Source organism: Humulus lupulus, chromosome X (assembly GCF_963169125.1).
Source record: "Humulus lupulus chromosome X, drHumLupu1.1, whole genome shotgun sequence".
NCBI lineage: Eukaryota > Viridiplantae > Streptophyta > Magnoliopsida > Rosales > Cannabaceae > Humulus > Humulus lupulus.
In genome coordinates, this window is record NC_084802.1 from 104,619,082 (window position 1) to 104,636,162 (window position 17,081).

General features: G+C 40.2%; 1 protein-coding gene and 1 non-coding gene across 2 annotated transcripts; one reads left to right on the plus strand and one right to left on the minus strand.

Annotated features, from left to right (window-relative positions):
• Positions 1–11,611: 11,611 nt before the first annotated feature.
• On the minus strand, positions 11,612–12,987 carry LOC133806120 (uncharacterized). Its single transcript, XM_062244251.1, has 3 exons — positions 12,543–12,987; positions 12,232–12,446; positions 11,612–11,971 (listed from the first exon to the last, which is right to left on the minus strand). Exons 1-3 carry the CDS (start codon positions 12,985–12,987, stop codon positions 11,612–11,614), a joined length of 1,020 nt encoding a protein of 339 aa, XP_062100235.1.
• LOC133807549 (small nucleolar RNA R71) lies at positions 12,623–12,729 on the plus strand. Its single transcript, XR_009879455.1, has one exon. It is a non-coding gene; the product is annotated as a small nucleolar RNA R71 (small nucleolar RNA).
• Positions 12,988–17,081: the final 4,094 nt, after the last annotated feature.

Consider the following 17,081-nt stretch of genomic DNA (forward strand, 5'->3'; position numbering starts at 1 on the left):
TCACAAATAAAAATTAAGTCACATAATAGTCAGGGCCGACAACTTAGGCCGCACCCTCTGTCTACCCCACTGACTCCGGCTCGCTTAAACCGAGCTCAGTGAATAATAAGCTGTCCTTGGCTACCAGTGGCCAAGCCGCGCCCTGTACGCTAGTGTAACCCTTGGCACTCTTAGGCCGTTGGTTCACTATTTACATGGCATAGTACCATCCTTTCAAGCATACATATTAGGGAGCCCTTAGTCCCATACAGTTATACAACCGAGTGCAATTTTCTTACCTTTAGCTTTTACGTTCACTGATTACGAGCGACGCTCCTCAAGCACGATCCGTTCCTGAGCCTTAGCTTTAACACCTAGTCACAACCAAGGTATTGGATTCCATTAATATTCAAGTAAAGGTTTCCGAGTACAATACTAGCTTCCGGGACATCGAATTCCACCAAGCACGGTGCGGAAATCGATCCCGAGCACCCTAGGCTAGACTCCCGCGCCTAAAATCCCCAAATGTTCAAGAATGTACCTAAGGGCTGCGACCCTTGAAGCCTAGCCACAGCCCGCCTCTAAAACAGAGCCCAAGGCCCCCAGTAAGCAGACATGCGCCGCGGCCCTGCCCAAGGGCGTCGCGGCGCTCTCCCCTGGTCGAGCCTCCCTGACTTTCTTGCTTCGTAGGGCCGCAGCGCTCTAGAACAGAGCCGTGGCCCTCCCCTTCATTCCCAGAAAATCCACCATTTCTAGCATCCTAACCCCATCCAAAACCATTCCAAAGCACCCTAACTCAAAATCCACTAATCACAAAACTTTTATCATGACTCTAACAACATAATCCAACAGAAATTCAACCTAAAAACCTACTAAAACTCCATTTTGATTCTCTGAAACCCAGCAACTCAAAACATCAAAACCAGACATGTAATACTCAAATTTAAACCTATAAATTATGAGTGGAAGCTTACCTCTTAACCACTTCCTTGACAATCTCTAAGCTAAAACCCAAGCACTTATCTTCAATTCAGCCCTTAAACATCAAAATCATAATCACCTTAATATTCAGCCAAAAGCTTAGAGTTCTAACACCCAAAAACACAATTCAACTCTTACCTTAATCTTGATTGAGTGACCCTTAGTCTGAACTAAGCTAAGCCTTCATGAATTCAGCTCAAACATAGAGTTTTCCCAGCTGATTCCCTTAGGTTTTCTGTAGTTTCTTGGGAGAGAAAAGAGAAGAGAAGAGGAGAGAGAGCATGGGTCAATTTATGTTTTATTCCCCTGTTTTTTTTTTATTAACTTAATCTAATCCTAGCCAGTTAAGTCAATCCCGAGGCTCAGGGTACTGGAAACGTCCCCAAGGGCAAAATAGTAATTTTCCCCAATATTCCCGCCTAAGCTTTCTATCCTCAAATATATCTCCATATATTTATTTTCATACCCTGATAGTCTAAATAACTACCCGATACCTAAAATACCCCTGACTTATCCAAAGTCAGATATTAAGCCCTGTTGTGAATTTTCCCTGCTAACTAGCTCCCTAGGATCGCCTCAAGTCGCACTTTGCAAATCTACCCACATAATAATGTGGTTCTCACGAATATAACATTTGAGCACATTTAAATTCATATAATCATGCATTAAATCAATAAATTCACTCATAACCCAATTATGCCTTCCCAGCACACTAATCAGGGCCCTTAAGCCATATTAGTGATTTTGGGTCGTTACAGTATGGGAGCGATGTCCTTCAGGTTTAATTAGGATTATGCCAGATTCGAATCCATTCTCGTTGGATGACCCGTCAACAAAGAGTTTCCATAAGTCTTGCACAGGTTCCCTCATAGGCTCATCTTGGAACCCAGTACATTCAGCTACGAAGTCAGCGAGCGCCTAGCCCTTTATTGCTGCTAGTTGCTTGTACAATATTTTGTACTGACTAAGTTCGATGGCTCACTTCAACAAACGTCCCGATGCTTCAGGATTTTTTGAGACCTGCCTTACAGGTTAATCGGTTAAGACGTCTATGGTGTGGGACTAAAAATATGGTCTGAGCTTCCTCGAAGCCAAGATTAAGTAGAACATGAGCTTCTCAATTAGAGGATATCTAGATTCAGCTCCCAAAAGCCTCTTACTTGTGTAGCATATTGGTTCTTGTGCTTGATTTTCTTCTCGAACTAACACAGCGCTAACGGCATTCTCTGTTACAGCTAGGTATAAGTATAGATATTCCTCTGTCCATTCAAATTGTCTATTCCCCCTAAGCAAGTTATAGAATGGGAGGCATTTGTTCGTGGACTTGGACACAAACGGATTTAAGGCGATGACTTTTTCAAATAAGCTATGGACTTCTTTACGCGACCTGGGTGACAACATTTCTAACAACGATCTGATATTTTCAGGGTTTGCCTCACTTCCCCTCGAGTTAACCATAAAGCCCAGAAATTTCCCCGATGAGACTCCAAAGGTGCACTTCTGGGTGTTCAGCTTCATATGATACATCCTCAATATGCCAAAACATTCTTCCAAATCAGATACATGGTTATTGGAAATTTTTTACTTGACATGCATGTCATCTATGTACACTTCCATGTTTTTCCCGATCTGGACAATGAACATTTTGTTGACTAGCCTCTGATACATGGCACCAGCATTCTTTAGCCCGAATGGCATGACTATGTAGCAGTATACATTATGTTTGATCATGAATTTGTTGTTCTCTTTGTCTACAGGGTTCATTGCGATCTGGTTATATTTAGAATACGATTCCATGAAGGACATGAGCTCGCGGCCAGTCGTGGCGTTAACAAGTTGATCTTTTCTTTGCAGTGGGAAACAGTCTATTGGACATGCCTTATTCAAGACAGAGAAGTCAATAAAGGTTCTCCATTTTCTGTTTGGCTTTGGAACCAAAACAGGGTTGGTGATCCAGGTCGGATATTTTGACTCCCTAATGAATCCGCATTTTAGCAAGCGAGCTACTTGTTCTTCTAAGCTTCCCCTCGCTCCTTCCCCAATAACCTTCGTTTATGCTGTTTTGCAGGCATGTTTTTGTCCAAGTTTAGGTTGTGCATAATCACACTTACTGATTCCCACCATATCTTCTTGTGATCAAGCGAAGATTTTGAGGTTCTTCCTCATAAACTCGACCAACTCCTTCTTTCATTCAACTCCTAGGTTCTTTCCAATCTGCTCCACCCTCGTAGGTGTATCTAGATCGAGAATTACTTCTTCGAGCTCCTCTAGAGCCCAGAGCTTAGATAGGTCTTCAACTATTCTTGGATCTATTTCATCTGATAGGGTGACCTCCTTATCGGTCTCCTGAGGTTCTTCCACCTCTTCAGAAATTTCCATTACTTGAGACTCCTTGTTCTCTTCAATTACCGCCATGGCCTGCTACCTGAATTTTGACTTTCCCTTCATGGCAATGTTGTAGCATTCTCTAGCAGTGAGTTGATCCCCTCTTACAGTTCATATCCCTGGGGATGAAGGGAACTTCATGGCCAAGTGGCGAACAAAAGTTATGGCCTCAAACACCAACAGCATTTGTCTCCCTAAGATTGTGTCGTAAGCAGTTGGGAAATCAATTACAATGAACTCGAGCATCTTAGCGATAGCCCGTACTTCTTCTTCCAATGTTACAACGAGCTCCATTGTTTTCATTGCTGCCATTCCTTCTCTTGAAAACCCATAAAGAGTCATGATGGTCACCTTAAGGTTGGTTAAAGAGAGTCTCATCTTGTCCAGGGTGGACCTGAATAACACGTTCATCGAGCTCCCATTATCAATCAAGATTCTTCTCACCCTCATGTTAGCGAGCTGAATAGTTATCACCAGGGAATCTTTATGAAGGAATTGGACATGGGTGGTGTCTTCTTCCGTAAAAATTATGGGTTGTTTATCCATTCGTTGTTGTTTAGATAACCTCCACTCTGGTGTAAATAATGTGCCCTCGTGTATCTTCAGCTCCTATATATATCTTTTTTGAGCTCCATTGCTCATTCCTATTGGGTGAGGCCAGCCTAGAATGGTGGCTATATCTCTTCCTTCCACAGGAGGAGGGATAATCTGGTTGCCTGGAGCTGGGAGAGCTGGCAGTGGATTTGCTTGGTGTTCCTGAGCTGGTTGAGGGTTTTGCATAGCTAGTGGATTGGGAGCTACCCTATTACATGCATACTATGCTAACAACCCAGCTCAGATGAATGTCTCAATCTCATCCTTTTATTGACTGCAGTGGTCAGTATTGTGGCCAATGTCGTTATGAAAGCAAAAAAAATTTGGCCAGATCTCTCTTTGCCCGTTGATGCCTCATGGGCTCCAACATCTACCATGGAAGACGAACTGGATTAACCAGATAAATGTGTTCCCGCGTATCGGTTAGGCCACTCTACACGGTGAAGATGGAAGTGTACTTTTTCCCGTGCTTAATTTTTTTGGACCCAGTCTGGTCGCCCTCACCATTCCCTTTTCTTTTGTTATTCTCTTCCTGGTTGTTATGGACCATAGGTTGAGTTCTAGCTACATCATTTGACACCACTCCAGCAAGCTAAATAGAGGTCTGGCTATATTTTATGACTGCAGACTCTACTTCCTCCAGATTGATCCATTCCTGAGCTTGAGCCAGGAACTCGTCGATACTCTTCACTCTTTTTCATTGTAGTTCCTTCCATAGTTCACCTCCCACGGTGATCCCTGTCCTCATGGCCATAAGCTTGGCACTATCATCAGTATCTATAGCTCGTGCCGCTATGTTAGTTAATGCCTTCAGGGATTCACTTGGGTGCTATTTTATATTGGCCAAGGATTTTGCCTCTACTCGAACTTCTTTCGCAGCTCAAAACTACTTTTTAAACATGGCCAATAATTGTTTCTAGGAAGTTATTGAGTGCCTTTTAAACTTGTTGAACCATAATTTGGCTATCCCTACCAATGTGGCTAGGAACTAGACACAGCGTAAGTCAATGTCGACATTTTAGGCTATCATCAAAGTGTTGAAGGTCCCGACGTGGTTCGACGAATCGGTGGTTCCATCGTAGGTGGGCATGATTGGAATTTTGAAGCCAATGGGATATGGAGCGGCTGTGATGTGAGGAAAAAAAGGCTCATGCTCGTCATCAAAATCGCAATCGTTCAAATTTTTACCAGAGAAAAGTCTCTTCATTTGTTCCTCCATCAAGGTTAGTCCTTCAAGGGTTGGATCCTTCATTTCTAGGTTATTTGGGAACTAGTTCCGAGTTCCCATCCTATCTTTCGCGTTTTGTGGGTTCTCGTCCCTCCAAGTCGAAGCTTGATTAGGCGGGACATTCCCATTATTGTGCATGATGACGGATTTCCCATCGTCTGAGTGTAACTCAGATCATTGTAACGGGCTGACTGTCCTCTTTGTGCGTTTAGATGTTCGCGCAAATCAGACTATGGATTGGAATTCAAGCTTTGGGTGGAGCTCAACTAATTTCTCAGGTCTCTCTCATGTCTCTGGGAGGGTGAATTGCATACACTCCCAGCTCTGCCTCAACGATGTCTCTCCGTCCAATAACTACCATTCATGAAGCATACTGCTCACGTCTGAGGTCTCGAGGCCTGATTATTCCCAAGAGGTCGCAGGGCTTGATTATTCCCAAGAGGTTGCGAGACATACATCTCTTCTGTGGGTATAGAATTTCTCCTTTCATTCCCACAAACTGAAGCATTCCTCTATGGGAGAGGTGGCATTGGATGACGTATAGGCGAGGGAGGATGCCTTATTGGATAAGCAATCCGAGTCCCATCTGGATGGACTAGATTAGCTCATCCATGTTCCACTCCAATTTCCTAAGTTGGTGGCAATATAGAATTGTTTCTTTGTACCTGAGTGGCTGGTTGAGGTGCCAGTGGATTCATAGGGACCTCCGCCCTTCTCGATGCGGTCTCAGCTCGCCCTATCTGACTAGGATGATTTCTACGAGTGTGAGTTGCTTGTTCATTCCTACGATTATTAGTAGGAGGATTGTTTCTAGGAGTTCATTTAGAAGGCACGGAGCTCGGTGTTGCTGTTCTGATGAAACAACTCACGTTTGGTCGAATGTTCTTGTGGGACCAAGATCTGTGGGACCCATTTTTGCTCCTTTTGACATTCTCAACAGTTGTGGGAAGAGGTAGTCAAGTCATGATCTCGTCTATTTGACTTTTGGCCTGGGCGAGGTGGCTCCGTAGCTGGGCACTCTTCATTTCAATGGTAGTCAAATACCAAGGGTTTGGGTTCAGTGGGCGCGAAGCGAAACTTCCAGGATGACGATGCATAGAGGTGCCCTTGCCAGTTGGACGATTCTGTCCAACAGTTTCGCTAGCATGCGAATTACTCACTCCTATGATCCTAATCGGCCACATGGTAATCTCCATGATCACCAGGTCTCTCTGATTCATTGTTGCACATGGACTACCATGTTTATTGTTGTGTTGAATATTCTATGATAAATTTCAAACCTAATATGCTCTCAATGAAAGCACCAATCTGTTGATGCGGTTTTTCATCGATACGAGATTAATAAATCTTATTAAAAATATTAAGCTTGATAATAAACCTTAAATATAAACACAAAAATTTTACGTGGTTCAGTGGTTTAAATCCACCTAGTCCACAAGTCACTCTTATTTTTCTATTGAGTTTTGGCATACAAGATGTGGGTTCCTTTTTACTGCCAATTCCCCTTATATTTATAGGGAATTATGATGGACAATATTGGGTAACCATACTACAAATGGTAACATACAAGATTGGGTTACTTTCCAAATAAATTGGTACGTAAATACCTCAATTAAACCTATTTCCATTTACATTGATAAATAAATGTATATGATGATTGTGTGCATCTATTGCGCATATTGGGGATCTGAGTCTGTGTGGATTCTTCCATGTACATCTTTGAACCACCTCGAGCTAGATGCCACTCTCGAACAAGATATAACTAGAGCAAGAAGGATTGACTTAGATAATATTCAGGCTTAAAGAAAGCGATCTAGACACAGGACATTAGATACTTTGATCTCTGTCATCCATACTTAAAATGATCTGAAGGATCCTGGATTGTCCCGGACTTAGTGACACAGCCTCAAGCTATTTGGTCTGGAGCTAACAAAACATCTCTAAAGTCTTGCATCCTTCACTTATTGCATGCTAGCTGTACCTCGAGCATGATAGTTGAGCTCGTATTTTTAGGGTACAACACCTCCAAAGAGCGAGCATCTAGAGCTCATGGTTGAGGAGCCTCTTTGTTGTTGTTTTTATTATTGTGTTTTCTTTTATTTTGGGGATAATTAATGCCCCTTGAAATTAGGCCTTGGAGACCAAGAAAAATTTCCATTTGGCTTTGATCAAGGTTAATATTCTTGTTCTAAATTTACATTTATTAGATCTTTATATATTTCCCTTCTAATATAGTGTTTTTTCTTCAATTTTTCAAATTTTATACACATGTGTAGTTATAGGGAATTATTTTAGATCGAGGTAATTTTAGAACATCATGCTTAATAACATACTTGTCAATGTTTAGGCCTTGTATCTGGTTTAGTCCAGGGTTTTATTGCTTGAATTTTTCTTGTTTAAGTTAGTTAAGTTCGGAATTAATATGAAAACTCGGGCTTTTTGAAGCTACCAAATTTCCATTTCCCAATTCTATGTTACAGAATTTTTCAAAGAGTTAAAAATAATTATCATGGGTATCTGCCCCCCAAGCGATCAGAATTTATGAATATTCTAGGTCACTTTTACATGGCGATAATACAAAAATTTAGAGAAATTTGGTACCATGTTCAAACTACACAACTACCATTAAATTTATTAAATAAAAAGAAGCTAAAACGAAATGGCCTTTATAAATAGGCCTTATAATTGGACATAAAAATCAAACTCGGATTAAGCACTCACATATAATATTTCCTCAAATGTAATGCATTCCAAGTTCGCAGAACTCCTCCGTTTAATCGAGCTAATTTTAATGTTCTTTCTCATAGAATTTCCACGATCTAATAAGTTCCCTCCCAGTTTGGTCCTAGTACGACATCTTTAGGGTCTTTATTTTCCAGGAATACCCTTCTTAATACAAGATCTCCTAACTCGAGCTTCCTTTCTTTAACTTTTGAGTTGAAGTACCATGTTACTTTCTGTTGATAATGCGCGGGTTGAATCTGTGATTCTTCTCAATGTTCCTCAATTAGATCTAGAGATGCTTATAAGAGGACGTGGTTCTATTTCTGGTTGAAAGTCCTTTTCCTGTGTGATGTCACTACGGCTTCAACTGGGAGCATTTCTTCACTTCTAAAAGTTAATGAGAATGGTGTATGACCAGAAGATGTGTGGTGAGAGGTTATGTACGCCTAAAGTACTTGCGGGAGCACTTCAGGCCACAACCCTTTAGCATCCTTCAACCTCCTTTTTAAGCTCGCCTTTAGGATTTCATTTATCACCTCCACTTGCCTATTAGCCTGTGGATATGCCACCGAGGAGAAACTCTTGATAACCATGTACTTTTTGCAGAAATCTGTGAATAGCTCGCTATCGAATTGAGTCCCATTGTCTGATACAATATTCCTTGGGAATCTATTGCGGAAAATTATGTTCCTTATAATAAAATTAAGTACTTTTTTCGAGGTTATTATAGCTAATGGTTCAGCTTCCACCCATTTTGAGACATAATCCACAACTACCAAGATGTAAAAATTGTCATAAGATGGAGGAAATGGGCCCATGAAATCCATACCCCACACATAAAACAATTCAACTTCGAGAATATTAATTAAGGGCATCTCATTCCTTTTAGAAATACTACCAACCCTTTGGCATCAATCACATCTCAACACAAAAGCATGAGCATCTTTAAACAAGGAATGACAAAACAAACCACATAGAAGTACCTTAGATGTGGCGCGAGTTCCCCCAAAATTCCCTCCACAAGGTGAAGAGTGGCAATGGTGTAAGATATATTCCATCTATTGCTCGGGGACACATCTCCTAATCATTTGGTCGGCACATTGTTTGAACAATTAAGGTTCCTCCCAAAAATAGTCCCTTACATCATGCAAAAAAAATTTCTTTTGTTGGCTTGTAAAATCCGAAGGCAATAACCCACTAACCAAATAATTAGCAAAATCTGTAAACCAAAGAACAACTTAAGAGTGGTTTACCTCAAATAATTGCTCATCCGGGAATGTCTCCTCGATGGGAACTGAAAATTTGATTCCATATCACCTTCCATTCTTGAAAAATGATCCGCCACTTGGTTCTCCACTCCTTTTCTATCTTGAATTTCCACATCAAACTCTTGGAGCAAAAGCACCCATCTAATAATCAACTGAGGCTTAGCATCCTTCTTTTCAATCAAGTACTTTATGGTTGAACGATCCGTATAGACTATCACTTTGGTGCCCACCAAATAAGACCGAAACTTGTCAAAAGCAAAGACAATTGCCAAAAGTTCTTTTTAGTCACTGTATAGTTGAGTTGAGCACCTATCAAAGTAAGACTAGCATAGTAAATGGAGTGAAAGACCTTGTTTCTTCGTTGCCCCATCACCGCTCCCACAAAAAAAATCTCTTGCATCATACATCAATTTAAAAGGCACCCCAATCTAGAGCCACAATAATTGGTGTTGAAATCAATCTACTTTTCAAATCGTCAAAAGCTTTCAAACATGCCCCATCAAAGTGGAATGGCGTATCCTTCTTCAATAAGTTACAAAGAAGCTTAGAGATCTTGGAGAAATCTTTTATGAACCGCCTATAGAACTCTACATGGCCTAGAAAGCTTCTAATGTTCTTCACTGAGGTAGGAGGTGGGAGATTTTCAATAACCTCAATCTTGGCTCTATCAACTTCGATACCTTGCTTTGATACTTTATGGCCCTAAAAAATACCTTCCTTAACCATAAAGTGACATTTTTCCCAGTTAAGGACAAGGTTCGTTTCTTCACATCTTTGCCAAACATTAGCCAAATTACTTAAGCAGTCATCATAAGAATCACCAAAAACATAGAAGTCATCCATGAATACCTCTAAGAATCTCTCTACCTTATCAGTAAAAATGGCCATCATACATCGCTGAAATGTAGTAGGAGCATTGCACAAACCACAAGGCATTCTCCTAAATGCAAAAGTACCATAAGGGCAAATGAATGCAGTCTTGTGTTGATCTTCTAGGGCCACTGCTATCTGATTGTAACCAGAGTACCCATCAAGGAAATAATAGTACTCTCTCTCAGCAAGTTTGTCTAACATCTGATCAATAAAAAGAAGAGGGAAATGATCCTTTCTAGTGGCCTTGTTTAGCTTCCTGTAGTCCATGCAAATCCTCCATCCAGTCATAGTTGTAGTAGGAATCAACTCATTGTCTTCATTCTTCACCACTGTGATCCAACCCTTCTTAGGCACGCACTGAACAAGGCTCACCCATGAACTGTTAGAGATAGGATAAATAATGCCAGCATCTAACCACTTGATGATTTCTTTCTTCACTACTTCCTTCATGATAGGATTTAGTCTCTTTTTCCCCTCAATGGAACCTTTTTCACTGTCTTCAAGCAAGATCTTGTGCATACACAAAGAAGGACTAATACCTTGAATATCTGCAATAGTCCACCCAATGGCCTTCTTGAACTTTCTCAACACCTCAAGCAACATTTCTTCTTGTTCATGATCCAACTCTGCTGAAATAATGACTGGTAAAGTGCATGATGGACCCAAGTAGGCATATCGCAAATGTGATGACAAGACTTTCAACTCCAACTTAGGTGTCTCTTTGATTAATGGGTTGGGAGCCTTGAACTCCCTAGAAGACAACTCCAATGAATCAAATCGGGCTCGTGTTCTTAGCCCTTGAGAATTAGCCTCCAACCAAGCTAGATACTCCTCCTCATCTTCGTCATTTTGAGAATCAAACATTAATAACCTTTCTAATGGATCACCAACACTACTTGTCTCAAACTCCTTTGATGCCAAAGAATCTACCATTGAAACAACAGAGCACTCCTCAATCTCATCAGGAAACTTCATAGCTTTAAGAACATTAAAAGTCACCTTTTCATCTTGGACCCTTGTAGTAAGCTCACCCTTCTCCACTTCTATCAAAGTTCTTCCTATTGCAAGAAATGGCCTCCGCAAGATAATGGGCACCTTTTTATCCGCCTCATAGTCTAGCACAATAAAATTAGCAGGGAATATGAATTTGTCTACCCTTACCAACACATCTTCAATCTTCCTATCTGGGTGAGCAAGAGATCTATCTGCAAGTTGAAGAGTAACTGTAGTAGGCCTGACTTCCCCAATCCCCAATTTCGTGAAAACAGACATTGGCATCAAATTAATGCTAGCACCCAAATCACATAAAGCCATCCCATAATAAGTGTCTCCAATAGTACAGGGAATAGTGAAACTCCCAGGATCCTTCAACTTTGGTGGCAATTTGTCTTGTAGAAATGAACAACACTCCATGGTTAGAGTCAGAGTTTCAAACTCTCCTAACCTTCTCTTCCTTGTAAGAACATTTTTCATGAATTTCACATAGTTAAGCATTTTGTCAAGTGCCTCTACAAGTGGGATGTTGATATGCAACTACTTCAACATATCTAAAAAATCTCTTGAATTGAGAATCCAACTTTTACTTCTGAAAACACTGAGGAAATGGAGGTGGCTGCTTTGAAATTGAGATGTCTGGGCAACTATGTTGCCGCATTCCTGCAGCATTCTGGGCAGAGGCGGATTTTTGTACACTATGAATTTCAGCATCTTTTTGGATTTCCTCATTTATTTGGATTGAAGAGGGCTCACCATCGTGCCCTGAATTTATCTTTGTATTCTCCAACTCTTTCCCGCTTCTCAAAGTGATGGCTTTACAATGTTCCTTGCCCACATTTATTGGATTCTCGGTATCACTTGGCAATGCACCATGGGGTCTATTTCTAAGCTCATTAGCTAGTTGCCCAACTTGGTTATTAAGTTCCTCAATGATACCACTTAGCTTTGAATCATGGCTTCATTCTTCACTATATACTCCTTCAACATGTTCTCAAGAGAGCTAGATTGCATTGTTTATTGTTGTGGCATTTTTTGTTGTGCTTGTGGAGAATAGCCCTGTGGGAAATTTGGTCTAGGAGGCATAGAAGAATTGCTAGTGCCATCCCCTTGATTACTCCATGAAAAGTTGGGAAGTTGCCTCAATGATGGATTATAGGAATTAGAATAAGGACCATTCCTATTTTGATTCCCCATATAACACACAGCTACTGGATTGGAAGGACAGCTGTCAAAAGTATGACCATCACAACAATACACACAAGAAATGTTCTCCATTTGCCCCATTTGTGTCCCCATAGGCTGCCCCATTGATTGATTCATCCCCATGTTCATTTTCTTGAGCATATTCAAAATAGAGGAAACTTGGGCTGCCAAGGAAGTGATGGCATCTACATCATGAATGCCAGCCACCTTTCTACCTGTAGATGATCTAGTAGTGGTCCATTGATAGTTGTTGTTGGATATCCTCTCAAGGATTTCATATGCCTCATTATAGGACTTAGCAAGAAGATCACCATTCAACGAAGCATCAACTACCATTCTAGTATGGGCGTTTTGACCATTATAAAATGTCTCCATCTGGATGCAATGAGGAATGCCATGATGAGGGAATTTTTGCAACAACTCCTTAAACCGCTCCCATGCCTCATATAAAGATTCCTTATCAAGTTGTTCAAATGAAGTAATCTCATTGTAGAGCTTGGCATTCTTAGTGGGAGGAAAGTACTTCATCAAAAACCGCTCAGCCAACTCTTGCCAAGTAGTCACAGAATCTGAAGGCAAAGAGTTCAACCAAGTTCTTGCTCTGTCTCTCAAGGAGTATGGGAATAACTTCAATCTCAGGGCATCCTTTGTAAATCTGGGCAACTTGAAAGAATCACACACTTCATTGAACAAGGGATGATGAAGGTGATGATCATCTGTTTGCATCCCATTGAACTGGCCCACAGTTTGAAGCATTTGGAACATAACTTGCTTCAACTCAAACTATGTAGTAAGAATTTCTGATCTCACAATGCCCGGATTGAGCTCGTTGAAGAGGGGGAGAGCGTATTGCCTAATAGCGCGATCTCTTTCATCATCCACAATAACTGCATTTTTTCCATTATTGCTAGCTACTCCTCCTTGAACTACTCTTTCTTGAGAAGCCCCTGCTTGATTTGCTGCCCTTTAAGTGGCTCCTTGTTGAGCTCCTTGCTCAGCATCCATCACTACTACTTCCTTGTTGGATTTTGGTACTTTTCTCTTTCTTTTGAATATGTGTTCAATTTCTTGATTAAGGGGAAGTAGTTCAGGGTCTTGACTCTCGTTCATACACTGTTTGAACCTAAATTTGCACAAGAATCATCCAAGTTAGCACAAAAGAAAATTATACCATATTGCAACATAATTAATTTCACAATAATTGACTTTAAACAATCCCCGGCAATGGCTCAAAAAATGTGTGGCATAAAATATAGCTAACTGCAAGTGTACACTATGAACAACAAGTAATATAGTAGCAAGTACCAGATATCGTTTCCTCAAGGATTGCTAATTCACAAATTGCAAAAATAAAAATCAACAAAATGGTTTAAAAGAAAAACCAAATTAAGTGAATCTTTGAGATTGCAATTTAAACTAATGAGAAACTAAATTAACGCTTAAAATTATCAAACACAAATTAAAAGGAATTAACAAAGATTAACAATGATGGAACAACAAGCTAGGATAATTAAATCCCTCTATTATGCAAAATCTGACAACAATGCTACTTAAATGTTGTGGCAAACTGGTTGTTCAGTAATCAAAAATTTCAATCAACTTCCATAAGCTTCTGTCGAACACATTATGGTTTAAATTCTCTAATCAAACTAACAAACTCCTATGTCAATTTAAATTCAAGAATCTATATTCAAGCATCAAATTCCTCAAGATTATGCAAGGCAAAGATACATTTCTATACCCTTACAAAATTAAAATTAAAACCTTTAATCTTGCATCATTCAAGATTTAGGTCCATTAATTACCACTCTTTTCAGCAACCATAATCAATTCACTTACTCATTAATGGTGATCAATCAAAAGCAAGAATTAAATACGAAACACACTTGAATGAATGAGCCACAATTAGCATTTGGCATTACTAGCAAAGTACCCAAAATTATATAATAGAGTTCATCAACTATCCCAGCTCTTAAAAAGTTTGTAGTCCATGGTTAAGAATTCAAATACACCCAAATAATAACAGCCCATAATCAAAAAATTTACAAGAAAAATTAAAGAAAAACTGAGAATGAACTGAGAATGCCAAGTCAATTAGATGCCTCCAAGTGGTTGTGGCTTCTAGCTTCACTCCTTTTTCTCCCTTCTTCTTATTCACGTTCAAAACTCTCCAAAAATGGCTAATTTTTCTTTTTTAGGTGGCTGCTACTCTCTCTCTTACTATGCATGTCTTGCTCAAATTAGGGAAAGAATGATGATGATAATGCAGCTAAGTCATTCCCCCTTTTTTCCTCCACGTGGGCCTCTTTGCTCACTTTGTATTACTCTCTTTCAAAAACCAATGGATCCCAGGAAATCCAAGGCCTAATTCCCATTGATATCACTCAGCGCGGATCACAATTAATTCACAAATACTAAGCTGGATAAGAAAAAATGTTGTAGTTTCCCATGTGGGCCTTTGAGAGAGCTGACTGGCAAAACGTAATGCTGCATCCATGTTGCAGCATCCCAAAGTCCTGATTCACTCAAAATGTCCAAGACTCTACCAACCACCTGCAAAGACAAATTTCAACAATTTAGGATATATTTTCCAGCATTATACTAATATTTAATGTTATCTTATTATATTTAATTTTTAACAAAACTAAAATAAAGACACTACAAAATATCCTAAACCACTCTTTTCTTGATAAAAAAAATATAAGTTTAAAAGCATAAAAATAACTCCAATTCCTAGAGCTATCAATCTCGTGTAGACCTCTCGCACAAGGATCTCATGACATGAAGGCTTCGCGTGGAAGTGCCGTGCTTGATAGGTCTCGCAACACAAGGGGTCACACGGAGGTGTCATGCCTGATGGGTCTCGCGACACTGAAGGCTCACACAGAGGCGTCTCGTACAAGGATCTTGCAACAAGAGGGGTTCGCACAGAGGCTTCATACCTGATGGGTTTCCTGACACAGAGGGCTCCCATGGGGGTGTCGTGTGTGATGGATCTTGCTATACAAGACCCTACCTGATGGGTCTCGTGACATGGGGGGCTCGCGTGGTGGTGTCGCAAGATGTAGAGGTGTGGTCTCGTGTGGTGGACTTTTTTACCCTCAAATGGAGCGCTATCAAGGTGAGTACTAGTGAAATGACCCTTTGGAGTGTAGAAATGCGTTGCAAAGGTGTCAAGGCCTCTAGAAATGAGATCTCATATATGGTGCATCTCAAGATAAGTTTTCATGTTCACAGCCACCACCTCTTTTTCCACCACTAGACCAAAGTGGGGAATTAGAGTACTCTCTGCGGGCTGGCTGCTTGAACCATTATTGATTGGTTTGTCAGTTATTTTACCCATGTTGACTGGTCTAACGTTGAAAATTACTCCGCCAGGGTTAAAAACAATCATAACTGTTAGGCAGTGATCTAAAGGCACAACTCTAGGGATTTTAACTGAGTATAAAGGTTTAGGGCTAGTTGCACGATGTAGGGTGTGTCAGTGACCGTAAATAACCTCTTGAAGGTGTTTAGCACGGAGGTTGGCCTCTTGCCGTTGTGCTTAATACTGGTCGTGATCACTGATTAGACATTGATTATGAGTAAAAGGTGACTCAATGTTGGGAGTTCGAGGAAGGTACAACTTAGCTCATAAAGTGGGATAGTCATTAAAATCCTCAATGGCAGGCTGAGACATCTAGTGTAGAACAGGGGCTTAGCGCCTATTCTATCACGTGTGCCACCTAGACACGCACTATGATCTAGGGAAGGCACAAGATTATTCTCAAATTTCATGCTAGAGAATCACGGAATTGAAGGTAGTTTTCACTACAAAAAACTACCAACTTTACGTAAACCCCTAATCTTTCTAAAACATTCGCAAACAAACCCAAGAATTTTACCATAAAAATACCAATTTCTTATGATTTCAATCTTGTAACCTATATACTAAGTTTATTCGTGCACAAAATTCAATAAAAAAAAATCGGAGATATCTCATAAAATAGACAGAAATCATAGGAAAGTTTATGGAGAGAATTTTTACCCAGAAACTTGTTGATTGTGGTGTTTTTTATAGAGCTGATACAACTTCAAATAGCAATCACGTTGAAAGAATGGCATTTAGTTAATGAATGGCTTGAAACAACAAGAAGGGAAGTTTGGTTCTCAAATTTCTTTTAAAGCTCTATAAAAATGGCAAAAAGTGACAAATGGGAATGAAAGAGTCAGGGTAAATACAAGAGAGATCTATTGATGAAGGATAATCGTTCGATTCAAAAGATTTTAGATCGAATGGTTAAAATCAAATGGTCATGTTGACGCAATTCCTCGGCAACAGATAATTATATAAATAAGGAGAGGGGTTAGTGCTAAGTGATGAACCGTAATGGATGAATGATCTCAAAGGAAGATTATAACTCGAATATTTTTTTTTAGGTGGTTCAAAGGTTAAAATCCTTCTAGTCCACCAACTGATATTATTGATATATCTCTGATATTCCTTACAAGGTATTTCTTTACAAATAAGAAGCCAACCCTTTGCAACTCCCAGGGTCTCCATATTTATAGGGAGAGGACACCTAGTGTTGGCAAAGGAGGTCATCCCGTGACCTTCTAACCCATCATGTCACTTCTGCGAAATTCATGATTAATTCCTAAAACCTGACAATGAAGTGTGGTCTAATCAATAGGAAAGGGGGATAATGGGCCGCATGGCCCAAACCAGTCGTGGGGTGTCTGAACGCGCACATTTATGCTGCGTGTCCGAGAATTCAGGAATGGATTAGACACGTGATTTCTAATATATGCACGTTTACATTGCGTGGTTGACTTTATAAAGGGTCGGAGGTGTCAACTCAAGCTCGTAC

Coding starts and splice junctions, on each gene's coding strand:
- LOC133806120 (XM_062244251.1), bottom strand. CDS start 12,987: ATGCTTCAAACTGTGGGCCAGTTCAATGGGATGCAAACAGATGATCAT. Junction 12,447..12,542: donor AGTTGATGCTTCGTTGAATG/GTGATCTTCTTG, acceptor GATCATCTACAG/GTAGAAAGGTGGCTGGCATT. Junction 11,972..12,231: donor GTCCTTCCAATCCAGTAGCT/GTGTGTTATATG, acceptor CATGATTCAAAG/CTAAGTGGTATCATTGAGGA.